This window comes from Symphalangus syndactylus, chromosome 1 (genome assembly GCF_028878055.3).
Source record: "Symphalangus syndactylus isolate Jambi chromosome 1, NHGRI_mSymSyn1-v2.1_pri, whole genome shotgun sequence".
Lineage (NCBI taxonomy): Eukaryota > Metazoa > Chordata > Mammalia > Primates > Hylobatidae > Symphalangus > Symphalangus syndactylus.
In genome coordinates, this window is record NC_072423.2 from 29,810,606 (window position 1) to 29,838,449 (window position 27,844).

Below are 27,844 nucleotides of genomic sequence, written 5' to 3' on the forward strand. Positions count from 1 at the left end.
TCAGGAAGCCTTTGCAGGGACAGAGGTCACAGAACTCATGCTCATGAGATGAGTAGGAGTTAGCCAGGTGAAGCGTGGCAGAAGCATATAGCAAGTACTACACTTACTGAAATAGAAGTGAAGGAGACTAAAAACCAAGTAACATTACACTGTAAAAACCTAAAATCCTGGCTTATGCTGATAAATCTGTTCCCCTTTTACCAAAGTTCCCATTCTTTTTCCTACCTCATCCTTTCTACCCATCTATTTGCCTGAGAAAATATCACTTTTACTGGAACTGATTGCTGCTTGGTGTGATTGTGATTGAGGTGTGAATGTAATTAGGAAAAATAAGTATTTTTATACAAAATAAGAGAGAGATCAGTGGAAGACATTAACAGAAAGATCTTTGGATATATTTTCCCTGTTGTAGTCAACTGACAGCATCATATAGAATTCCAGTCACAACCACTATGTACCAATTATACTTCCTATACTTGGACAATGCAGTAAACTGTCTCCCTGAGATAACTGACAAATATATTTCTATTCAAGGTTAATTTTAGGGCCTGCAATACCATTTCATATAAATCATCTTATGAGATTCACACTGGAAAAAAATGTTTAAACCTTGAAATCATTGTCCCTGACTCACACCCTTGCTGGCCAACCATTGTCCTAGGAAAGTTCAGCATCCGTATAGGTCAGTGATTTTCAACTTATGGTCTGCAGTTGTTGGAGGTCAAGGGGCTTCTTTATGGGATGTAAAAGGATTCAAAGTAGGAGGGCAAATGACACAATGTTAAGCATAGAGTCATTTAGTAAAGTGAGTTACTAAGGTTACTTTTGCTAATTATGCTACAAGTGCTATTTTTGTATTTTGCTATTTATAACCTTAAATTAGCATGTGACTAGTTTTCTAGAACAGGTGTCCCCAACTTACAGGCCAAGAACTGGTACTGGTCCACAGATCCATGGCTTGTTAAGAACGGGGTCCTACAGCAGGAGCTGAGCAGCGGGCAAGCAAGCATTACCTACCACCTGAGCTCCACCTCCTGTCATATCAGCACCAGCATTAGCTTCTCATAGGAGTGAAAACCCTATTGTGAACTGTGTATGCAAGGGATTTACGGTGTGCGCTCCTTATGAGACTCTAACGCCAGTTTCATCCCAAAACCGTCTACCTCAGGCCAGGCCATGGAAAAACTGTCTTCCACGAAACCAGTCCCTGGTGCCAAAAAGGTTGGGGCCTGCTGTTCTGGAGACTTTCAGCATTCTAATTAGATGTCATACTATTATGAACTGTAGAGTAATGGTACAAAAATTTTACTGCATATGAACACCGGACAGTCTCACATAAGGGATGCCTTCATATATTATCTTGCTTTCAAATTGCAAATTCCTATTAAATTCTTCATTTAGTTTGGGGATTTTTACTTGCATCAACAATATTTTAAACTATAATTTTCCGAAACACATTCATAAGGCATGTATGAATCCTATTGTTAAGTCATAACTTAATCCCTACCCCCAAATTAGCCTGTTAGATGGCACTGTATTCTTATCACAAGGCTCTTTATCCAGTGGGAGGAGAAAAGACCAGGAAAGTGCACCACCAAATACTAAAAGCCATAGTAACTTTCACAACTTCCCCTCCACTCAACCTCAGCCAGCCACTCTCATGGCCATGCACACTGGGTCCTGTCCTTACCTGAGAAACCTTAAATGCTAATATCACCACTCTGGCCACACCTTCTAGAGTTCCAGCTCTTCCCCTCATCTGCTCTTCAGCCTCTTGGAGCACAAACTGCTGTAACCTGTAGGTGGGAACCATCTGGGAACCTTTGAAACCTCCCACGCAAAGGTTTCACCCCATACCAATTAAATCAGAAAATCCTCGTGTAGGGGCCAGGTGCCAGTAGTCTCTAAAGAGCCCCAGGTGATTTCAGGTGCAGCATGGTTTGGCAACCACTATCATGGGGCATTCAGGCCCTGGATTCCACAATTTCATCCCCATCAGCCCCTTCTTCCCCTTCCCTGCCTGTCCAACAACAGTCGGTCCTAGCAATCAGTCTTTCACAACCACCCTCCATTCCCTTTTACGTCTGCATTTCAAATACAAATTCAGTGAATCCCTACACTTGCTCTTAGACCCCTCCTTCCCTAATCTCTACCACTCTCATCAGGTCCCCTACTCAGGATCACTCCCTTCCTCCCCACAGACAATCTTACCTCCAACTTCTGGGAGAAATGGAAGGCTTTAGGAATATTCTCTCCTCAATCCCCATCCACTATCCACAGAAACATATACCCATCCGGACACCCAGCCTGTGCTCTTTCCCTTCAGTTTCAGAAATAAGGTTTTCCTCCTCCACATCAAGGCCAACTGCCTTCCTTCCCTTTACCTTTGAAATCGCCCACTCTCTCATCCCCTGGGGAACCTAGCTTCATCAATTATCAATTCCTCCCTATCCTGATCGAGAACGTTCCTCTCACTACTTGATTATCATCCGCAGCCCACAAATACTCTCAGCTGTCTTCAAAACTGCATCTCTCTCTAGCTACTCTCTTTCCTTCTCATACACACCTTTCAAAAGTATTATACATTTGTTACTATTTCTATTTCCACACTTTCCTTTCACTCCTTAACCCTCCACAGTGAACCTTCTGCTCCCAACATCCTGGGAAGACAGTTCTTAAAAAGAATACTAATGACTTCACTGACAAACACATTTCGATCCTTCTAATACCCAACATCTACTGCATTTGACACAAGTGATTACTCTCTACTCTGCCTGAAATTCTTGATTCCCTCTGTTTACAGGTTAGCCCATTCTCCTGGCTCTCCTCACATGCCTCACACCACTCCTTCTCTAAATCGTTTCCTTTTCCTCCTCCCTTAAGGTTAGTAAGCCCAGAGTCTAGCTCTGAATGATCTCCTCCACTTCCACAGTATTAAGAACCATCTTTTGGATGTCTCATCACCACAGCCCTGCCTCAAGTTTCACTCTCTTAAAGGTCTTGCAGACATCACAACATAGATGTCCCATAAGAACCTCATACTCACCATGAACAAAGCAACTCCTCATCATCCCGGACAAAACCTGCTCTTACATTCGATATCACACGTGATAGAGCTATTTTCTATTCTATCACCCAATCAGAAAACCTGTGAGCCAACCTTCCTTACCACCTATACCTAAGCAATCATGAAGTCTCGCCAAATCTAACTCACAAATAGCTCTTGAATTTAAACTCTTCTCCCTATTACCTATTATCTGTTTTACATACTGGCTTTCATATATAATTCCTTTTGAGAGTAGGATTACGAAGCTAATTTTTTTTGAAGTTTGAAAGCCACTGAGATAAACGATAAAGCTTAAGCACCTTCACATGGTGCTTCAATGGACTCACCTCATTTCCCACCACACCTGTCTCCCCGCACGTGGTATTGCCTACTTCCCACTTTGCTTGGGCCACCTAGTCCTCCCGGAACACACCGCAACCCATCTGCTTCCATCATCTGAATATATCTACTCATCCTTGAATGTCTCTTCCTCCAAGAAGCCAGTCCTAATCACCTCAAGCTAAGACAGGCTTCCACAATACTTTCTGCATGTCTCAGCCATCCTTGCTACTTTATTCAATTGTATTTATCTGAGTGTATTTTCTGAAGGTAAATACGTCTTATTTATTTGGTTCCCCAGGACCTAACACAGTACCTAGTAGTCAGTCAGTGTTTAACTGAACTTGACTCATTCAATTATTTTCTAACAGAGGCTTTAAAATTCAAGAAGTTTAAAAAACTTCTATATGGTCTCATAAAGAGCAGATTTTCAAACATATTAGAAGAGAATAAATTATTTCATCTCCCAAAATACTAAATTATTAGCATTTTGCCATAAATATGTATATTTTTATAAATTACTTCACAATACCGTTGAGTTCCCAAATAAGAGTTAAATATAAAGTATTATACACAAGGGCTAGAAAGATCTGGCTGCTGAAAAGCCACAGGGTTTAATCCACCTAGCACTCCCTATTCTCTCAGCATTCTACTATTTGATTTATGATGTGAGATAGTAAAAGAAATTTCTCCTCAGCTGTGTCTAACATACATTCCACAATAATCTATATTTCTTCTTAATATAGTGTATTTTTGTTAATGTATTTGCAAGGAAAAACAAAACTGTTCTGAATTTAAAACCATCATAGAACAAGACTGCTTCCCCTTGGCTCAGAATATGATGAATTATATTTAGTATGAACTATGAATCCCATTCATAAATCCATTGAACACCTATTATACGTAAGGCACAGGGTCAACAAGGCACTAGAACCACAGGGTATATTAGGCTTCAGGAAGGGTTGTTCCGTTGTATATGTCATTATTTGATGGTATTATGAAATCACCACAATAAATCCAGTCATGTCCAATTCAAGGATCCTTAAAAAGGGAAAAGAGACAAAAATCCTGTAATCATCAGAAACTTAGCAAATATGAATTAAATATTTAGTTAGGTTTGAGAATTTAGTTTTGTTCCTTAATGTAATGGTTGAGAGTGCATTCATAGTAACCTAAAACTCATTTCCTTCAAACTGGAGAATACTTGGTGGAAAGGTACCCTGAGTTGGAAATTTTCAAAGTATCCATCCCAAACTCTCTGAAATATACACACATGATGCACACATACATTTACACATAAAGGAGCACATGCACTCACAACCTACATATAGTGTAATTTTCTATGTGTGTGAGTCCTATGACAGTGGACTTTAATGGAGAACTTGGAGCAGATGTCAGATTTGTGGGAGCAGGAAGGGCTAATTAAATACAAAAAGATCAATCATAAGGTATTATCTGGGGGAAAGATCATAAACTAGAAGAGTGGCAGAGGCAGAGAGAAGACTGCTTTCAGAAAGAGATAAAAATGACAAAAGTTCATTTTGGATTTGTTTTCAAGAGAAGATGATTCGATAACATTTAGGATTTGTAATATAGATAATGGGACAAACAGTGATGACAGTTACTAGGACAGAAAAAGTATTGGCAAACTTTTTCTGTAAAGAGTCACATAGCAAATACTTTAAACTTTGAGGGCCACAAAGCTTTATGTCACATATTCTTAAGAATCCTTTTAAAATATAAAAATCATTCATAGCTCAAGGGCCCTATTGACCTGTAAGCCACAGTTTGCACCACTAGGTAGTAGAAAATAATGAGAAATGGAATGTTCTATGGGACATGATTTTGAGTTCAATCTTAGACATGCTGGCTTTAAAGTACCTTGGATAAAGCAGAGATCAAGCAAGCAGTAGGACCATCACTGGGAATACAGAAAGCAACAGAGCTTTTGAAAGTCTTGTGGGGCTAAAGAGAAAATTGAATATTCAAGGGACCAAAATCCTAGTGAGAAGGGAGGGAAAGAAAACAGAAGCTGACACAGGGCCATTCATGTCAAATGCCAAATACTGAAGTTGTGTGGGGAGACTAAGAATGTCTCTAGAAAGCAAAATGGAGTTTTTGGCAGGGTTGTCATGCTAAGAAGATAAGAAATAGGATTCAGAACTCAACAAGCAAAAGAACCCCATTAAATACTCTGGGCTCTCTGTTGGAAGCCCTGGAAGGACTAGAGAAGTAGAAGCAAAATCACAGATAGGCAGAGATTTAAAACACTGCAACCTAGCCTTGACTCAGGTTAGTCCCGGATTATATTAAGTTGGTTAGCCTTTATTCCATCTGAACAGCAGAGAAAGGGTGAGCCCCCTCTAGAAGAGGATATCATTTGAACAAGCTACTTTTTTTATCTACAATGTCTGGTATTTAACAAAAAATTACTATACATGCCAAGAGATTACAGCATATAACTGAAATTACAGGCAATTAAAAGAGAGTCACCAGTGATACAGATATTAGAGTTGGCAGGTAAAGATTTTAAGATAATTAGGATTAATATGTTCAAGAAAATATAGAAAATGATGGAAAAGATAAAAAGATAAAGAATTTCAGCAGATAACTGAAATCTATTTTTAAAAAAGGATCAAGTAGGTAGCCTAGAAATACAGTAATAATAATTAAAAGTAGTAACTCAGTAAAGGAGTTTGTGGAAAGACAGGGCAGAAAACAGTCCTATGGAACACAGAAAATATATACATTGAAACACAGAGGGAGAAAAAGATTACAAAATACAGAGAAGAACATGAGACCTACAAAAAAAATTTTTTTAAAAACTGGCAAAGGAGGCAGTCTAATTTACATGTAATTGGAGTTTCTGAAAGAGAGGTAAGAAAGTAGCATCTGAAAAGATAATGGCCTCAAGAACTTTCCTGCACTAGTGAAAGACACAAACCTACAGATTCAAAAAGCTCTGGCAACTCCAAGCAGTATAAATACAAGAAAAAAAAATCACATCTAGGTATGTCATATTTAAACTGCAAAAAAACAAGGGAAAAATAGAAAACCTTAAAAGCAATGGGGGGATCCAAAGGAATAATGATAGCTTATTTCCCCCTCCCCCCAAAAAAAAAGATGGAAATGAGAAGATAATGAAATCTTTACAGTGCAAAAGACCACCAACCTAAAAATCTATAATCAGCAAACATATCCTTCAAAAACAGAGAACATTTTCAGACAATCAAAAACTGAGAAAATTCAATGCCAGTAAACTTGTACTAAAAGAAATGAGTAGTTCTTTAGAGGAAGAAAATGATCTTAGATGAAAACATGAAAATGTAAAGTACAAAAAGAACAGAGTTTAAATATAAGAATATTAAATAATATTGACTGAACAAAACAATAATAATGTCTAGTGGAATTTAAAGTATATGTAAAGTTACAATGCATGGCAACTAAAATGTAAAAAGAAGGGGGGGCAAATGGAGTTGTAGTGTTCTAAGGCTCTAGCACCAGCAGAGAAATTCCAATAGGAATAATTTGTTTTAGACTGTAGTAAGTCAAAGATGTACTTACAATCTCTAGGGCAAAAACTAAAAGAATACTAACATAATCTATAGCTAACAAGTATAAGAAGGGGAAAGTAAAATTTAAATATATTTGCTGAATCTGAAAGAGGCCAAGAAAAAATAAAAATAAACATAAAAACAGTGAAATGGAACTCGAATGTTAAGATGGTAGATCTAAACACTACTATATCGGTTTTCAGAGAAAAACAGAGACAGAGTAGCAGGGATTAGCAGTGGCCACAATAGTCAAGAGAAGAGCAAAGAGATAAAAGGTTTATAAAGAAGCAATTTAGAAAAAAAAAATCCAGCAGTCTAGGAAACTTGGAAAGGAAGTAAATGTGGATAATATTTTATCAACAGATAAATCTAGAACGCATTATTATAACCAATGTTTGCACTGAGTTACCAAAAAAGAGTTAACATTCAACACATCTTAATTAAAAGATAGGAATCATAATTTAACTATTCAAAAAGTTAAAAAACACATTTTGCAAAAAAAAAAAAAAAAAAAAAAAAGGATTTTATGCTATCTAAATGATCTGGACATTTCAGAGAATCCACAAAGTCCATATTTTAATATGTCAAATCATGGAGGAGAAATTCCCTGATTGCTATTCTTAGCTTATAAGTGCCAGGATTCAGAAAGCAATCAAAATTATGAGTGTAACTATTATGATACCCAAACATTATTCTTTCGGAGTATCATCTCTGTTATCATGTGAGAGACTGACAATAATTTTTTTGTTTGTTTTTGTTTGAGACAGGGTCTCGCTCTGTCACCCAGGCTATAGTGCTGTGGCATGATCTCAGCTCAATGCAGCCTCAACCTCCTGGGCCCAAGCAATCCTCCCACCCCAGCCCCCAGAGCAGCTGGGACCACAGGTGTGTGCCACTAAGCCTGGCTAATTTTTGTAGAGGCAGGGTTTCACCATTGCCCAGGCTGGTCTCCAACTCCTGAGTTCAAACAATCCGCCTACCTTGGCCTCCCAATGTGCTAGGATGACAGGCATGAGCCACTGTGCCTGGCCAAGTTTTAAATATCTCTATATCATATAATCACCAAAGCTAACAATAAGCATGTTAGAAGATAATGATTATTTTATTACTGGAATAATATTACTTCTAGTATCTCTCCAGAATGGAAGAGGACAAACGTTTCCTTTATTTGACTGAGAAAATGTATTTCCCCTCTTATAGTCACAGGCTTTTACTCCTTTGTTTTCTTAAGACTGGACAGCTTAGCTAAGGCTCCTTTATTTATTAGGGACTAGACAACAATTGGCGTAATTTAAAATTTTGTCCTAACAACCACTGAGGACAAACAAAACTTACATACTTATGAATATACGATAATCAATATATTATCAACATACTCATATTTTCTATTAAAATATTCATTAAAGTTTTGGGACAGAATGTTAAACAAATTTAATTGATTCTTCAAAGGTCATACATATCATAAGAATTCTTCTAAGGACAAAAACAGTTCACTAAACAAGGCCTGGTATCGTGTACACAACGTCATTTGGCTTGTCCTTGTCTGTACCTTACAGTGACCTTTTCACAGTGAATCATAAAGTCAATTCAATCAGTATAAATTTTTTTAGAGTGAATTTTGCAAGCAAAGAACACAGACTATGTTCTTAGTAGGTTATATTTGACTTCTAAATTCCATTCTCTTGCCTCATTACACAGAATACAAAGCTACTGACCTTTGCAAATATAGCCCATTCATTTTTTTCAGGCTTTTGACTAATTAGACAACATGAGAGAAGTGTAAAGTAAAAGATAAATCATCCTGGTCATTTTTCCACTTCCTCAACCTCATCATTTTCCCCTATAAATAAGGTGATTCTGATTGGCACAACAATGCTCAAGATGTAAAGCTGCAGAACAGAAAATTACACACAGTAGGATGAAGAAATTAATTTCATGGCAGTAATGGTTTTCTAGCTTCACTAATAAAATCCCTTTAGCCCAAGATCTCTTTACAAAGAAGCATATATGTGGCAAATGCTTTATGAGAAAAACATGTCAGAAACATCATCTGATATGCTCAGACCATCTTCTAAATATACGCATGTATGCATTCACCAAATATCATCATGTGCAATCTACAAATGACTGGTTATCTATATTTTACAAATCTTCTAACTCCTAATCCACTCAACTGCTTATGCTGGGTGGTGTTGGGATTTAAAAAAAGAAAAAAGAGAAAAAAAGATGGCTCTACCTCCAAAGAATTATAAGCATCTCTTTCTTCCTTTTAACAGAAATCACAGCCTACTTTCACTCTCTTCCACTGAAAATGACTTGGTACATTCATCTTCCTCTCTTCATTAATTTTTTTTTATTGTACTTTAAGTTTTACGGTACATGTGCACAATGTGCAGGTTTGTAACATATGTATCCATGTGCCATGTTGGTGTGCTGCACCCATTAACTCGTCATTTAGCATTAGGTGTATCTCCTAATGCTATCCCTCCCCCCTCCCCCCACCCCACAACAGTCCTGGAGTGTGATGTTCCCCTTCCTGTGTCCATGTGTTCTTATTGTTCAATTCCCACCTATGAGTGAGAGCATGCGGTGTTTGGTTTTTTGTCCTTGCGATAGTTTACTGAGACTGGAAATCATCTTCCTCTCTTCAATCATTACCAATCACAAGGAAACAATTTCTAGTAAGGGTAAACTCTCCAGCTCTGTTCTTAACACCATGTCCTCCTGCATTGTCCCACCCATTATCCTCCCACCAACATAAATGCTCAGTGATCTCCTAAACAGAGTATAAACCCAGATCTTAAATCCCTAGCCACTGAAGCTACTACCCTCCTCTTTTTCCATCAAGAGCTAATTTCTTCCACACTCTTTACCTCCACTTCTTATACTCAGCTCACTGTACCCTGATTTCTGACCAAACCAACTCTACCAAAACAGCTCTCTTAATAATCACCAATGGCTTTCCTAATTACTTAACCTACACATCCCAATTCTTAATGTTATTTCATTTCTCTGACAAACTGTAGACCTTTTACTTTTGTTTTCAACTGTATGTGTGATCCAGAATCTGCTTGTATGATTTCTCTTTCTGTGCTTCTCACTGGCTCATCTTCATCTTCCTGATATCTAAACAGGCATCTGTCTTCAAATTTCTTCCATTTCCATACGCTGTCCCTCAATAATATCATATGAAGATGTGGCTTAAAAAGAATTTCTTAAAGGATAACTTTATAAACAACTCTCAATTTCTATCCTGTAATTCTATACCAAGATTTTGCAATCATTACCAGTAGTCAAAATGTACTACGTATAATTCATTCATTTTTCTCATTCATTAATCCATTCAACAAATAGTCATATTTTTAAAAAGAGTCAGTTGGCTAGAACTGGAATAATCAAGGATTGAAGAATAAAATTAAATGAGGGAAGCATATGTCTGATCACATAGAGTTTCAGAGGCAACTGTAAAAAGTTTGAATTTTGTTTTAAAGATGACAGGAGGCCAATGGAGGTTACCTGCCCAAGGTCACCCATGGCCAGCAAGTTACAGAAACATAATTTGAATACAGACATGTCTGTCACCAGAACCCAGGCTCTTAACCACTCTTCTGAACTGCTTTTATAAAAATAAAGCAAAAATCATTCCACCAGAGAACTATACTTACAATCTTGATATTAACAATGCTATCTTCTGATGTAGGGGTTGGCAAACCATGGCCCATGGGCCAAATCCAACTCACCACCTGCTTCTGTAAATAGTTTTATTGGAAAGCAGCCATGCTCATTTGTTCACATATTGTCTATGCCTGCTTTCACACTATAAAGCAAAGTTAAGTCACTGTGACAGAGACAGCACACAAAGCCTAAAGTATTTACTATCTAGCCCTTTATAGAAAGAGTTTGTCAATCCTTGTTCCATCCAACTGTCTTTAGGTGCATCAGTTGCTAATTGGGGACAATAAGAACTACCTCACCTATTTGCAGTGACAATTCAGGAAAAGAGCATATCTGAAAAAAATCAAATGATAGCAGGCACCCAAAAATGTGAACTGCAGTCTAAGTCAGGCTCTACACTCCAGCATCTATTTAGGAAAAAAATAATACCATCTCTATTTTATCTCACCATCATGTCACTTATTTCTCAAAGGTATTTTGCTGACTTGCACACACCCCCAACTCCTAACACTACCGATAAGATGCACGTCTCCTACTACAATCATCCTCAAAGCCTATTCCATGGCCTGTGCACTCCTGTTAATAGCACTGCCATTCTCCCTTCAGCCAGGTTTTTGTTTCTGAAATAATCTTGAACATCAAACTCTTCAAGACCAGAGTGAAGTCCTATTTATTCAACTTATGCAACAGCTTCCCAATCATCCCCTCTTCCACATTTCCAGGGCCTAATCCTATTTCCAGTCCCCATGACCTCTCACTTTATCATTCCAATAACCTCACAATTCATTTCCCAAATCAATATTTGTAAGTGTCTTACATTAAAATGTTAGATATGACAAAATATTTCTTAAGCAATCAAAAATATCCTTTTAAAAGTATTCAGCATCATGTCAGCACCCATTAAATTACATCCTCAGCTTTGCATTCAAGTTCTTATACAACACAATTCTAATAGACACCTCAAACTAACTTCCTACTAAATTTCTTGAGCAATTACTATTTTTCACTAGTATATACCATACTCTGTGTGTAGTTATACTACAATGCAATATAGTTATACTACACTGAGTATTGGAAATAAAAAGATGAAAAACTGAATTGCTGTCCCGAAGAAGTTTAAAATCTAGTAGGGAAGACAAATATAAAGAACAAAAAATACCCCATACAAAGGGAAAAATGTTTTGGGTAACATATGAACAAAAAAAATGTGAGCATAAAAAGAATGTAAGAACTAACTCTGCCAAAACGCGTGGAGGGGCTAAGGGTTGGTAATGGCTTCACTGTCCTGAGGAAGAGTGGGATTAAAAAAACAAGGGTAGGGAAGGGAAAAAAGGGATAGGATAGAGGATGCAGGATTCCTGCTATTTCAAGCTTTTTTTTTTTTTTTTTTTTTTTCAAAAGCAGTGGTTTTAAACCGGGGCAATTTTTGCCTCTTAAGGGAAATTTGACAACATCTAAAGACATCTGATTGTCACAACTGGAAAGAGGAGGCTACTACCAGCACGATGTGATGTAGGTAGAAGACAGAAATGATGCTCAACATCCTACTATATAGACTATAGTCCTCCAACAACAAAGAATTACCCATCCCAAAATGTCAGTCTGTCACAAATGAGCTATCATGGTCTACAGTCAAAAGGAACAGGAATAAAGGAGATGATTTTAAGATAAGTCCAGGATGAGTTAGAACACTGATAACACAGAGAAGGCAATGAAGGAGAATGAGTTATATCTACACAACTTCACTCACCAAAAGCAAAGGAAGAATGCAAAACTGAGCAAAACTTTGTTTTGCAAAGGAAGAATGCAAGTGACTAATGAATGCTCCACATCTAAAGGTTCATGAACGCAGACAGCCTTGAGGCTGCAATGCAGGGGTCTTAAGACAATCAGTTATGAGGGAATGGCAAAGACAAGGGCAAAAAAGTGAAAGAAAAGGCTCTCTGCACTTTCTGTTCCACATCATCCAATTCAACACATAGTTATTGCACACCAGCTGCTGCTAGATGTCATGGAAAAGCACAGAGATAAATAAGTCAAAAATCCCTGCTCTCAAAAAGACTGAATTTCAGTAGGGAGAATTAGATAAATATATAAGTTATCATAATATAAAGAAAAAAATACAAGTCATAAGAGAAATGCAAAGGGTTTCAAATACACACAATCTTGCAAAAGACTCATTGCACAGTAATAAAGTATAATTTTACTTAATACCCTCTTGATCTTCTAGTGTGAGAAAAAAAATCACATGCTAGTAAATTCTCCATCTTTGTAAAGTTTTGAATGTCCAGTATAATTAACATAATTAGCAAAATAAAATATCTGTTTACTTCCATAGAGCCCTGATTGCTAAGACTATGCTACCAAGACAAAAAGCAGCACTTTCTATAGAGTATCCCAATACAGGCTTCACTTTCCATTGAAAGACTCATGTAAAAAATTAGATCCAATATCCTAGAGTAAGTCCTATACCATTGAGAAGCTCTTAGTTGTTTGTTTTTTAACTTTGGGTGGGTTTATTTCTCCTGAGGTTAGAAAGCTATCCAGAGGACAGCTCTTTAAATATTCCCTTCAGAAGGAGCCTCAAACTCAACATGAGAAAATAGTTAGAGAAATCCCTAATGGTCCAGCCAACATACATTTTTCATAAAGTGATTATCCTCCTGCAGCCTCAGCTTCCTAAGCCTTTTTCCTCCCTTCTATAATTGTTTTCCTTGTAGGCCAGGCAACAATTACCACTGCTACAAGACTAAGGAGGTTCACAAGCAATATATTTTACAATACATAAGTGTAGTGTCTCTGATATCTGGTGCTTTTATCACTAATTGCACTATAAAATACGCTATTAAAAGAGGGACAAACAAGATTGTAAAAATCACATAATGGACCATGACCACTTACAAAAGCCATTCATAACTGTTACTGTACCACTTATTTTTCTTTAATTTTCAAGTTATATAATTATTTTTCCAAATTTTTACTTCTAGGGGATACCACCAAGAAAAACAATATATCTGGGAGTTACACCACATGCATGCATGCTCTTAAACATATTGTTTTATAAATTTGCTCAAAATCAAATTACATATCATGTCAGAAAATGTGCTATGAACACTGAATTCCTAGAGACAGCCACATGATTCCTTGGAAGTAATTGTAGGTATGGCCAATGCATTTAAGCTGTGATTTCTTCACAAACTTTAGGGTGTGCTACTGAAAGCACAGAGGAAAAATGTAGAAGGATTTCACAGTTCCAATTGTTGAAATATACAATACAACATAGCTGATAAAACATTTATATCTTGAGTGAAGAAAGAATGATCAAAGGGTGACATTACTGTGAATTACTGGAGGATGTGGGTCAGTGGAACTGCCTACAGTATTTCATGTGTCATCAGCACACATGAACTCATGGTTAATTTTCAAGTCTGCAGATGAGCCTTTCAACCCCTTCACTATTTATTCACATGTCTAACCATTTAAAAAAATGAAAATCAAGGAGAGATTAAATTAAAAGTATTTGTGCCTATTCATTAATAACTCTAATGAATATTTAGATGGAACTAGAATTTTAAATAGTGATTCAGATGAAATACTCAGATTGTCTCTAGGTTTCATTTATCCATTACTAGAGACAAACTAGTTCTCATTATACCACATTACACAAATACCACAGACCAAACAGTGGCTAGCCTCTACAAAACTAAAGATAAGTAACCAATTCAGGAATTGGGATTGGTTTTTTTAATAGGATAATCTTCTGTTAACTGAAGAAGTTAACTCATACTTTGATTATTAAGTGTCAATAAGGAAAGTGTGTTTGAGCTTAGGACTCAGAAAAATTTCAGTACTTCTGCAACACCATCATACATATTCTGAAACATTTTCTTAAATCTTTACAATGGCTTAACCTTACTAAAATCAGAACCTAATTTTAAAACAAATGATACATCACAATTACAGACATCTTAATTGTACCTAAATTACTTTTTTCCCTCCTTAGGACATTAGCTAATGCTCAATCTTTCAACAGAAAGACTACCAAAAAGTAAGACAGATTATATACACTCGTTTGCCCTAATTTCAGAAACTAAAGTCACTTAATTTAGTCGGAAGAACTTTAAAATATTTAAATGGTAAGAATAATTTACTTTTTCAAAATGCCAAGTACTTGAAAAACTCAAACCATGTTGGATAAACCTAAATGAAAATCAAAAGCTTATTTTTCAAGTGTCATTTCTCAAAAATTATTTTCTAAGATATGCCAAAGCCATGTTACTAAATGAAGTTAAATGGGGTCTACACACTTCATGAGCCCACATATAAAACTTACCTTGTCAGATGCCTCAGAAGCCAAGAGGTTAGTTGCAAGGGTTTGTAGCTTATGATGGGCCATATTTTTAAGAGCAGCAAGACTACGTCTCGTCATAGCTTGTTTTAGGTTGACTGCTGGATGACTAAGTGAATCAACAGCAGCAGGAACAGCTTCATCACAAGCGTTTAGAATCTCTACTGCTGTTATCCCCATCACACAACGATCCAATGCACCTGCGAGAAAAATATATTCACAAATATTTCATTATACTACAACACTTTGAATAGTTTAAGTAAAGAAAAAATGGTATGAAAATTTTTTAAGTAGAAACATGTTTTATCAATGCCTCCTGGAAATTTTTTTTTTGTACTTCCTTCCTCTAACAATCTTCCATGTAGTACCTACCACCTCAATGAATTCCTCTCCCACAAAGTCCCTGATGCAACTTCCCAATAAAGTCAAGTTCAGAGCTAAGATTCCGACAACCTTCTCCAGGCTTTTCCACTCCTTCTACCTCCCAGATGGTTTTCTTGACTACTCCTGTCCCATCACACCATTACAAACATTAAAATCTATGATTTGACCTTCCTCTAAGTTGTATATCAATCTTAAACAAAAAAGTCTTACTAAAATTTGTTTTTTTTCCTCCTTCAATAATTGCTGAAGCTTCTCTAAGAAACTTCCACAAAACAGAAAAAATATTATAATTTCTTCATTCTGTCTGCAAATTCTTGACTCTTACTCTCACCACCCAGCCAAACGTTTCTTCGTATGTTTATGGAAATTACCACTACTTCTACTTACAACTACTTTACTTATTTATTTATTTTTATTTATTTATTTATTTATTTTTTTGAGACAGAGTCTCGCTCTGTCGCCCAGGCTGGAGTGCAATGGCACAATCTTGGCTCACTGCAAGCTCCGCCTCCTGGGTTCACACCATTCTCCTGCCCCAGCCTCCCAAGTAGCTGGGACTACAGACACCCGCCATCACACCTGGCTAATTTTTTGTATTTTTAGTACAGACGGGGCTTCACCGTGTTAGCCAGGATGGTCTCAATCTCCTGACCTCGTGATCCGCCCACCTCAGCCTCCCAAAGTGCTGGGATTACCGGTGTGAGCCACCACGCCCGGCCTACAACTACTTTAAAGCTTCTTTATTTGGCACGCCCGGCCTACAACTACTTTAAAGCTTCTTTATTTGGCTATCCTTTCTGTTTATCTCCATCTATGCATTTCTTGTCTAAGTCAGAGCAAAAACTTCCTCCAATGCGAGCTTCACCACCTCCTTCACCCACCTTTCAAGCTCTTAATGTTGGCCGGGCGCGGTGGCTCACGCTTGTAATCCCAGCACTTTGGGAGGCCGAGGCGGGCGGATCACGAGGTCAGGAGATCGAGACCACGGTGAAACCCCGTCTCTACTAAAAATACAAAAAATTAGCCAGGCGCGGTGGCGGGCGCCTGTAGTCCCAGCTACTCGGAGAGGCTGAGGCAGGAGAATGGCGTGAACCCGGGAGGCGGAGCTTGCAGTGAGCCGAGATTGCGCCACTGCACTCTAGCCTGGGCGACAGAGCGAGACTCCGTCTCAAAAAAAAAAAAAAAAAAAGCTCTTAATGTTACATTTTCAATGAGTTATTCTCTGGCCATCTTATCAAATTCTCCCTTTTCTGCTTTATTTTCTCCATAACACGAACACCAGAGAACGTACTATATGTTTAAAGTTTTTGTTATTTTTGACCTGCCTCTTTCCACCCAGAATGTAAACTACACAAGAGCTAGAGAGTTTCCGATGTTTTGTTCACTGTTGTATCCCTGGTACATTGAACAGTGTCCAGCACATTGGAGGCACAGAGTAACTATTTGTTGATTAAATGGAGATAGAGTTAGCAGCCTCAAAACACAGAGTTCTAACAAATCTATGAGAAAAAAATAAGCCAACAAAATAATGTTTAAAGAATATGAACAATCAAGAAAAGAAATTCAAATAGGTAGTAATCATACAAAAAGATGTCAACCTCACTAATAATCAAATAAATCAAATTGAAGCAATAATGAAATACTATTTATCTCTTACCGTACAGATATTTAGCATTCTCAAGTATGTAAGAAAACTGGTAATAAACTTTCAGTACAAATAAAAATTAGTAATTTTTTTAACAAATTCTATTAAATTTAAAACTCACATTTCCTTTAACACAGGAATTCTTATTCTAAGATTATGCTAAATAATGATACCATATCCAAACATATATGTGTGTGGTTGGGTTATAATTGTCTTAATCATAATAGAAAAATTTTTCAGAAACCTAAATATCTATCATTAGTAGACTGTGTCAATAAATTATGATGTATCATAATAAATAATAATGTATCATAATAAAAAATAATAAAAGGAGTACTGTGAAGTTACAAAAACAATGTTTAAAAGGAAGCTCAGCTATATATATTAACATAGAATGAAAGCCACAACATATTGTTAAATGAAAATAACAAGTTAGAGAAGAGTATTCATAGTATAAAGTGGGAGAAGGGATATTAGTCACAGAAAAACACTCTCAATAGATGTACACTACATGGTTTACAGGGTATATTTACATGGTTGCATTAGTATAGAACTTCATATTCTTGTACATGAAGATTTGTAACATATCAATTTTTTACAAATGTATATCATATTATGTTTTCAAATATTGTGGGAAAAGATTATTTTAAGTAAATTAAAGTTAATTCAATTTTGAAAATAATATTATATTCTTTCAGATATCTTAAAGTTTCACAGGAATAAATTTAGAATTTACTGCTCTAGCTCTTAATTCTCTATTAAATGTGGTTTGTAGTTATAATGGAAAGGCTTAAGTGACTTTCCCTTATTGATATCTAAAATAAAATCACTAATCAACAAATAAGTGAGAATATACTACCTGCAAAAGCTCCAAGTAACTAATTTGATCTCTGGTGTCAAAAGTTTATACTTCCTCTTCTCTTCTGAACAACCGAGCCCAAAGTTAGTGTAAATACACCTGAGCAAAGGTAGGAGTCCATGTCAGATAAGGGGCATGGTGGTGAAAAGCGGGCCTGCAGCAGCCCAGAGCAATATGTCAGAGGCTGAGAGGGTGCAGAAGGAAGCTAAACAAGAGGGAGGTGGTGGCAGCAGCTTGGCACAGGGTTCAGACCCAGAAGCATGTGCATCAAGAGACACTGTTGGAACCTGAGTGGAGAGAGGAGGGAGTTCACACAGTGAGGCAGTCCAGTACAGATCCTAAAGGTGCGACTAAGAAATCAACACATGAAAGCAACCTGGCACAGAAGGTTGAAGTCTAAGAGGTATGTGAAGGGCATCCATATGGTGAGGGGGAATGGGATGGGGCCCAAAGAGAGAAGAGGGCATCTATGCAGGTAGGCAGCTTTGCACAGGGTGCTGGATCCCAAAAGGGAAGAAAGGATGTCCATGCTAGGAAGAAAGGACATCAGTCACAGGGTATCAGCCAGGATGGATAAAAAGCACATCCACACGAGGAGGCAGCATCATCTACTTGAGCTGTAAAGCAAAACAATGCTGAAAGAAAAAAAATATCCAGTGTGAAGGGACTCCCACTGACCAAATCCAAGACATCACATAAGAGTTTAGGAATGTAATCTGTTGTATAAAATAGAGATCCAATTGAAAATAAATGAGTAACTTAAATGTTTGATTAAAAAAAGCTATTTACATGGTTTCAAAGTATCTCTTCACAAAATGCTTACTAATTACAAAAAGAAAAAACATAACTTTCCAGTGAAGAAGCCAAAAAAAACCTTAAGTGACCTAAGTAAACACTAGTGATGAAACAAAATCATATGCCAACTGATAAGATGTAATGAGAAAAACGTCAGTGATTTTCTTGCCAAAGACACATATTCTGAAAATAACCATGAAAAAACATCAGATAAATGGAAATTGGGAAACATTTTATAAAACGACTGGCCAGAAATATGCAAAACTTTCAGTCTTTAAGGTGAAGGAAGAACTCAGGAACTATTTTAAATTGAAAGGGGGATAGAACTAACCATGCACAATTCTAATCTGGACCTTTTTGCAGTAAGACTGTAGTGGAACAACTGGAAAAGTTGGAATAAAGTCTGAAGATTAAATGGTTGTAACACATCAATGGTAATTAACTTCCTGGGGTGGGAGGGAAATGTATACTCCATGAGTGTGGGTCAAAACATTTGCACACAAGAAGATAATCAACAACACAAGCCAAAAAGAATAATAAAGAGGCATGGTTTCGCCCTGTGTTCCCGCCCAAATCTCACCTTGAATTGTAATAATCCCCATGTGTCAAGGGCAGGATGAGGTGGAGATAATTGAATCATGGAGACAGTTTCCTCTATGCTGTTCTCCTGATAGTCAGTGAGTTCTCACAACCCCATCAAAAAGTGGGCAAAGGATATGAACAGACACTTCTCAAAAGAAGACATTTATGCAGCCAACAGACACATGAAAAAATGCTCATCATCACTGGCCATCAGAGAAATGCAAATCGAAACCACAATGAGATACCATCTCACACCAGTTAGAATGGCCATCATTAAAAAGTCAGGAAACAACAGGTGCTGGAGAGGATGTGAAGAAACAGGAACACTTTTACACTGTTGGTGGGACTGTAAACTAGTTCAACCATTGTGGAAGACAGTGTGGCGATTCCTCAGGGATCTAGAACTAGAAATACCATTTGACCCAGCCATCCCATTACTGGGTATATACCCAAGGGATTATAAATCATGCTGCTATAAAGACACATGCACACGTATGTTTATTGCGGCACTATTCACAACAGCAAAGACTTGGAACCAACCCAAATGTCCAACAATGATAGACTGGATTAAGAAAGTGTGGCACATATACACCATGGAATACTATGTAGCCATAAAAAAGAATGAGTTCATGTCCTTTGTAGGGACACGGATGAAGCTGGAAACAAGATCTGATGATTTTATAAGGGGCTTCCCCCTTCGCTCGGCACTCTTTCTCCCTTCTGCTGCCCCGTGAAGAGGTGCCCTCCACCATGATTGTAAGTTTCCTGAGGCCTCCCCAACCATGTGGAACTCTGAGTCAGTTAAACCTCTTTTCTTTTATAAATTAGCCACTCTCAGGTATTTATTCGTAGCAGCATGAGAATGGACTAATACAAAGGTTCAAAAGATAGAAAAAAAAATACATTCCCAACTAAACCTGTTTTAAAAAATATCAGGGAAAGAGTGGACTCTGGCTGAATATTTAAAGATTTTGAAAATTCAAATTAGCAGAAAAGACTTCTGTGTCCAGCCAACATGGAGTAATAGGAACTGAATTTACCCTTTTATGTAAAATAATTGGGAAAAAAAATAGATACCAGATTTGAAACAATGCTTTTTCAGACAATCTTTAATTGACTAATGTCCATTGTCTGAACATTGACTAACATCCATTGTCTGAATAGCCTAACAGATTCCTTAAGTTGAAGACAGATAGCTGAGAGTACAGGCAGCTAGAGTTTGCAGAACAGAATACCAGGGTGAAGAAAGCTCCACAGAAACCTGCAGAAGGCCTTCCTTACATATTTGGCAGAGTACTGATTACTGTGTGACTATGAAGAAACTACCCAATGCCAAGGAAAGAACCACTTCAAAAGATTAGAGGGTACAGTACCCAGGACTCAGACACGATTGTGAATAGTGCCTACTCTGACCAGCCAGACTGGAAACCTCACAATTCATGAGCCACTGGGTACAGTTCTCAGGAAGGTCTTCCATTTGCAGAGAATAATAATTAGCTCCACATTTAACCCTGCTCCAGCCCTACCTAACAAGGCAAGACCCAAAAGGATCAAACTGTTTCTCAGTAATTTAACTGTGTCCCATCAGGCAGGAGAAAGAAATAAAGGGTATTCAATTAGGAAAAGAGGAAGTCAAATTGTCCCTGTTTGCAGATGACATGATTGTATATCTAGAAAACCTCATCGTCTCAGTCCAAAATCTCCTTAAGCTGATAAGCAACTTCAGCAAAGTCTCAGGATACAAAATCAATGTGCAAAAGTCACAATCATTCTTATACACCAATAACAGACAAACAGAGAGCCAAATTATGAGTGAACTCCCATTCACAATTGCTTCAAAGAGAATAAATACCTAGGAATCCAACTTACAAGGGATGTGAAGGACCTCTTCAAGGAGAACTACAAACCACTGCTAAACGAAATAAAAGAGGATACAAACAAATGGAAGAACATTCCATGCTCATGGATAGGAAGAATCAACATCGTGAAAATGGCCATACTGCCCAAGGTAATTTATAGATTCAATGCCATCTCCATCAAGCTACCAATGACTTTCTTCACAGAATTGGAAAAAACTACTTTAAAGTTCATATGGAACCAAAAAAGAGACTGCATTGCCAAGTCAATCCTCCAAAAGAACAAAGCTGGAGGCATCATGCTACCTGACTTTAAACTATACTACAAGGCTACAGTAACCAAAGCAGCATGGTACTGGTACCAAAACAGAGATATAGACCAATGGAACAGAACAGAGCTCTCAGAAATAATACCACACATCTACAACTATTTGATCTTTGACTAACCGGACAAAAACAAGAAATGGAGAAAGGATTCCCTATTTAACAAACGGTGCTGGGAAAACTGGCTAGCCATATGTAGAAAGCTGAAACTGGATCCCTTCCTTACACCTTATACAAAAATTAATTCAAGATGGACTAAAGACTTAAATGTTAGACCTAAAACCATAAAAACCCTAGAAGAAAACCTAGGCAATACCATTCAGGACATAGACGTGGGCAAGGACTTCATGTCTAAAACACCAAAAGCAATGGCAACAAAAGCCAAAATTGACAAATGGGATCTAATTAAACCAAAGAGCTTCTGCACAGCAAAAGAAACTACCATCAGAGTAAACAGGCAACCTACAGAATGGGAGAAAATTTTTGCAATCTACTCATCTGACAAAGGGCTAATATCCAGAATCTACAAAGAACTCAAACAAATTTACAAGAAAAAAGCAAACAACCCCATCAAAAAGTGGGCAAAGGATATGAACAGACACTTCTCAAAAGAAGACATTTATGCAGCCAACAGACACATGAAAAAATGCTCATCATCACTGGCCATCAGAGAAATGCAAATCGAAACCACAATGAGATACCATCTCACACCAGTTAGAATGGCCATCATTAAAAAGTCAGGAAACAACAGGTGCTGGAGAGGATGTGGAGAAATAGGAACACTTTTACACTGTTGGTGGGACTGTAAACTAGTTCAACCATTGTGGAAGACAGTGTGGCGATTCCTCAGGGATCTAGAACTAGAAATACCATTTGACCCAGCCATCCCATTACTAGGTATATACCCAAAGGATTATAAATCATGCTGCTATAAAGACACATGCACACGTATGTTTACTGCGGCACTATTCACAACAGCAAAGACTTGGAACCAACCCAAATGTCCAACAATGATAGACTGGATTAAGAAAGTGTGGCACATATACACCATGGAATACTATGTAGCCATAAAAAAGAATGAGTTCATGTCCTTTGTAGGGACATGGATGAAGCTGGAAACCATCATTCTCAGCAAACTATCGCAAGGACAAAAAACCAAACACCGCATGTTCTCACTCATAGGTGGGAACTGAACAATGAGAACACATGGACACAGGAAGGGGAACATCACACTCCGGGGCCTGTTGTGGGGTAGGGGGCGGGGGGAGGGATAGCATTAGGAGATATACCTAAAGTAAATGATGAGTTAATGGGTGCAGCACACCAACATGGCACATGTATACATATGTAACAAACCTGCACATTTTGCACATGTACCCTAGAACTTAAAGTATAATAAAAATATATATATAATTATAAAAAAGGAAAAAAAAATTAACTGTGTCCCACAACAAAGCTCAAAAAAATTTACAGGAATAAAAAAATATCCAATACCCAACAAAATAAAGTTCACAATATCTGGTATCTAATAAAAAAATTACCAGGCATGGCCAGGCACGGTGGCTCATGCCTGTAACCCCTGCATTTTGGGAGGCCAAGATAGGTGGATCACCTGAGGTCAGGAGTTCAAGACCAACCTGGCCAACATGATGAAACCCCCGTCTCTACTAAAAATACAAAAATTAACTGAGCGTGGTGGTGCCTATAATCCCAGCTTCTCGGGAGGCCTGAGGCAGGAGAATCACTTGAACCTGGGAGGCAGAGACTGCAGTGAACTGAGATTGGGCCACTGCACTCCAGCCTGGGCAACAAGAGTGAAACTTTGTCTCAAAAAAAAAAAAAAAAATTACCAGGCATGTCAAAAAAATGATCAATACTGAGTGAAAAAAAAAAAAATCAAATCAAGAAAAACAAGCCCAGAACTGACAAACATGTTAAAATCTGAACACAAAGGCATTAAAAGTTATTATAATTATATTCCAGATGTTCAAAACATTTTGCATAGAGACATAGAAGATATCAAAAGACCAAAATCAAACTTTTAGAAATATAAACTACAGTGTTTGGGATGAAAAATATACTAGACGAGAACAATTAGATTAGACATTATAGAACAAAATATCAGTAAACTTGAAGGCATAGCAATAGAAATTATATAAAATGAAACAAAAAAAAATTTTTTTTAATGAAAATACCATCACAGTGAGCTGAAGAACAACTTCAAATGGCTTAAAAGACATATAATTGGAGTATCCAAAGAAAAGAAAAGAAAATGGAGGGGAGAAAAACATTTGAATAAATTATAGCCAAAAGTTTTCCAAATTTGATAAAATCTATACAGCCACAGATCCAATAACAAACTCCAAGAACAAGAAATATAAAGAAAACCACAATCAAATTGCTCAAAACCAGTAATTACGGAAAAAATTTAAAAGCAGCCAGAGAAAAGAAATGTTATATACAGAGCAAACATAAGGATGACAGCAGATTTCTCGCTGGAAATAATACAACCCAGAAGACAGCCAGAGTACAGACAGCAAAAGACAAAAATCTGTTGACCTAGAATTCTATACCTAGAGAAAATAGCCTTTAAAAATGAAGATAAAATAGTTTTTTTCAAACATGCAAAAGCTGAAAGAATTCATCACCTGCAGACCTACACTAAAAGAAAAATTAAATATCAGACAAAACAAAAATGACTCCAGGCAAAAATCTGCATCTACACAAAGCAATAAAGAGCAATGGAAATAGTGACTACATAGGTAAATATGCAAGACTGCATTCTTAATATTCAAATTTCCTTAAAATATCATAGATACTTTTGTTTGTTTTAAACAAACAAAAAAATGGAAAGAAAAAAGCAATGTTCCAAGTGAGTAAAAATCATGAAAACAATATGGATGATACTAGCAACAAGAATTGGGAGTGACCCAATTATTATTGACTAGAGCAACTGGTCTGTGTAAAAGAACAGTAAGAGGTAAAGACAGAAAGGTAGGAAGGTACCACACTATGGAAGACCTTGTCTTGAAGGCTTTATGAACTAATATTGTTTATGGCTTATTCATTAAGACATGAATATGAAGCAAGTGTTGTCAGTGTTTTCTTTCCTAAGATTAATTTCCCAGAAGAGTACAGGATGAATTAGAAGGTAGAAAGAGTAGGCAGGGTACCCAATAAAGATAGCCCAGGTATGGAAAAATATGGCCATAAATTACAATGGTACACTGGAAAGAATAAAAAAGTAGTTGAAGGAGACCTAACGGGAAAGACTTAGTGATTAATTGCGTGGAGGGGTTGTGAAAGGAGGGAGTAGTAAGCACAGTCATATCTCCACTCTAACAACCTCTTCCTTCAAAAAGGGAAGCAATGAAAATGGTAACTACATAGGTAGGTAAATATGTAAGATTTCATAGAGTCAATCATTAAAAGAGAAAAAAAGAAACTCTCTGATTATACTTGGTTTTACCAAGGTTTTAGTCAATTACCTTTTTTTCTTAACCCATTCATTCTCTGTGTCTTTCCCTGTCCTATAGCATGTTTTGTAACAGAATGAAAAGCAAAAATGTACAGAAAAGCTGATGATGTAATGGCAATTTATAATGAAATACAAATGTAAGACCTAATTTCCACTGTATTAAATTCTACTGACAAAGGGTCAAATACGTGAAGAAAACACTTGCTACTAAATATAAAATCCTCCACTAATAACAAAAGACTGAACTTCAGCACTACCTCTTGATTCTCTTCAGCAATTTTAGTAACAAGAGAAAAACGTCAATTTAAATGTATCAAAATAAAAGCATGAAAAACGTTTTCAAAAATTAGTCTTAAGGAAGAATAACAGTCACTATGACTTTACTTGACAGTCTGAGTCCCTGAAACACATGCTTTTTGTTAGCCATGCTTTATATATGTTTTCCAAAGACATATGAATATACACAAATTCATAATTCCCTGCTAGATTTTATTAGGTACTTAAGTTCAAAAAGATGACTCAAATGCATATTTCATGAAGTACATGCAAAAACAGAAATATGAGAAAACATGGAGTGCAGAACATAAAAAGAAACATCACAGAACAAATAAATTCACAAGTCCTCATACACTAATTTCTGATATTTGTCAAGCATTAATGGTATTTGCGTTTGTACAAGAACATCTAATAATTATACATAAGGAATAGAAATATGATGTGGGAATCACTTTAGTTGTGTAGCAAGAATGATAAAAAGAAGCAGATGAAAATGTGGTTTAGGCTTGGTAATGGCTAGATAAGAAGAACATTTTGTAACATCAGTCATTACTTTCAGCACGCCTGTTTCCCAAACAGACAGGATTCTGACCTTGTCAAAGGCCTGTGAGAATGGCACTGCATACTTACTGGGAATACAAATGTAAAGAAAGAGACGGTTGATCCCAGAAGCACATCAACAGCTCCACAGAAACCACCTAGGTCAGTGACCCACCTTTAATAAGTTCATAAGAGGGAAGCAAGAGGTTCACCTGGCTAAATCTTGTTGCTAGAGTTTGCGTAGTTTTTTAAGTATTTAGAGATGTGAAAGAATAATTTCCAGGGCCATCACTATTACATTGCTATTGCATATAAGAAAATGTCACAATAAAAGAACAGAAGATTCTAGAACTCTAGCTCTCTACATTTTGTATTGCTAGCTTTGACTGCATTTCAAAGCTAGCAAACTGAAAACACAAAGTACTCATTTGAAGGAAAAAAATGTTTAAACATGCTGCATAAACATATAAAGGAAAGACACTTCAAGTGTTTTAAGCTAGAAACATCAGTATAACTCAAAACAATAACTAGAAAATTGCCCAATATGCAAAACAGGGTTAATGTGGTACGGCTGCATTTGGAAAAATACATTCCCAAAACACTAAGAAGAGGGATCAGAGTTTAAATACATTTCATACATCAAACCCTGGCTGAATCTGATTTTTCTAGCTTCATTTTTTATTTATTTAATAAATAAATAAATTTAATAAATAAATAATGTCAATACCTCCAGGATGTACCTTACTGACTCCCTAGGGAACTTTTTATCACTAGCTACAGCATGAACAGCAAGGAGGAAAAAAACAATGTATGCCTCCTATTATGGTTGAAATTCAAAATAAATTCAGCTTCTCTACAGCATTTATCTTGAATGTCATATTGACTGATTGTTTACCCAAATCTTCAGCATGTAATTTCAATATTACATGCTGTATTTTATCTAAATTGGCTTAATTATACTAAACTGATTGTAACAATAACCTCTTCCAGTACCCCTACAGTTAGGGCCTATTTGTCATTTCCTTCTAGAAAAATTACTAGAACAGTAACTTTGTCTATCAGTAAGGCCTCATTTGTAAATAATTTCATTTTATATTCCTCACGAATGTATTTATAGTATCTGAAATATTCAAGTGTTATCTATTTAAGCATCAGAAAAGTTCAGAAAAATGATACTTTCATCATATTTAATTTGAACAAGTCCTAGACAAGTTTACTATACATTTTTACTTAAAACATATCAGCTATTAATTTAATAGTTACAGGGTTTTTTGTTTTGTTTTTTTTTTAAGACAGAGTCTCTCTCTGTCTCCCAGGCTGGGGTGCAGTGGTGCAATCACAGCTCACTGTAGCCTCAACCTCCTGGTCTCAAGTGATTCTCTCACCTCAGCCACCTGAGTAGGTGGGACACAGGCATGTGCCACCACACCCAGCTAATTTTTGTAGTTTTTTTGTAGAGACGGAGTTTCGCCATGTTGCCCAGGCTGGTCTCAAACTCCTTGGCTCAAGCAATCCACTCCCCTCCACCTCCCAAAGTGCTAGGACTACAGGTGTGAGCCACCGCACCCAGTCTTAATATTGATAGTATCTTAATACAGTGTCTTACAAATGCCATTATTGCTATAAGAACTTTCTTCAATACTAATTCTCAAAAAATTATTTCTAAATGTAGATAAAGTCATATTCCCAAGTTCAACAAAGTAACAAGTTAAGCAGCATGCTTCTTTAATAACAGTAGTAGGAAATATATACACATGCATGTATACACACACACAAGCTTACAATTGCACACACATACACAAACATATAAACACACTTACATTCTGTTTACCACATGCCAAAGAAATATTATCTCATTTTATTCTTAAAGGATCTCAGAAATGCTTTAAGATAGAAAATATTATTACCCTAATTTTACAGATGAGGAAATTGAGGGACAAATATCCAGTCACTTGGAATAGCTCACAGTGCTAGCTAGGAGTCCATCCTAGCTAGTTCAGACTAAACAGTCTGACTCTAGAGCTAAAGACAAATTCCATATATTCAGTTTATGAAGTGGACCAAAAAAGAAAACACAAGACTGCTATTCAGCAGATAGGACATAACATAAAGACACACAAAAGAAAGATATAAAATTACATAT

At 36.8% G+C, this 27,844-nt stretch overlaps 1 protein-coding gene across 5 annotated transcripts in view; it reads right to left on the reverse strand.

Moving 5' to 3' along the window:
• Positions 1-27,844, reverse strand: part of WDR7 (WD repeat domain 7) — a 371,052-nt gene that overhangs the window by 277,627 nt on the left and 65,581 nt on the right. For all 5 annotated transcript variants that reach the window (XM_055298166.2, XM_055298151.2, XM_063641394.1 and 2 more), the window contains one exon: positions 14,948-15,162. In XM_055298166.2, coding sequence (XP_055154141.1) covers positions 14,948-15,162 — 215 coding nt within the window. The remainder of the gene's footprint in view (positions 1-14,947; positions 15,163-27,844) is intronic.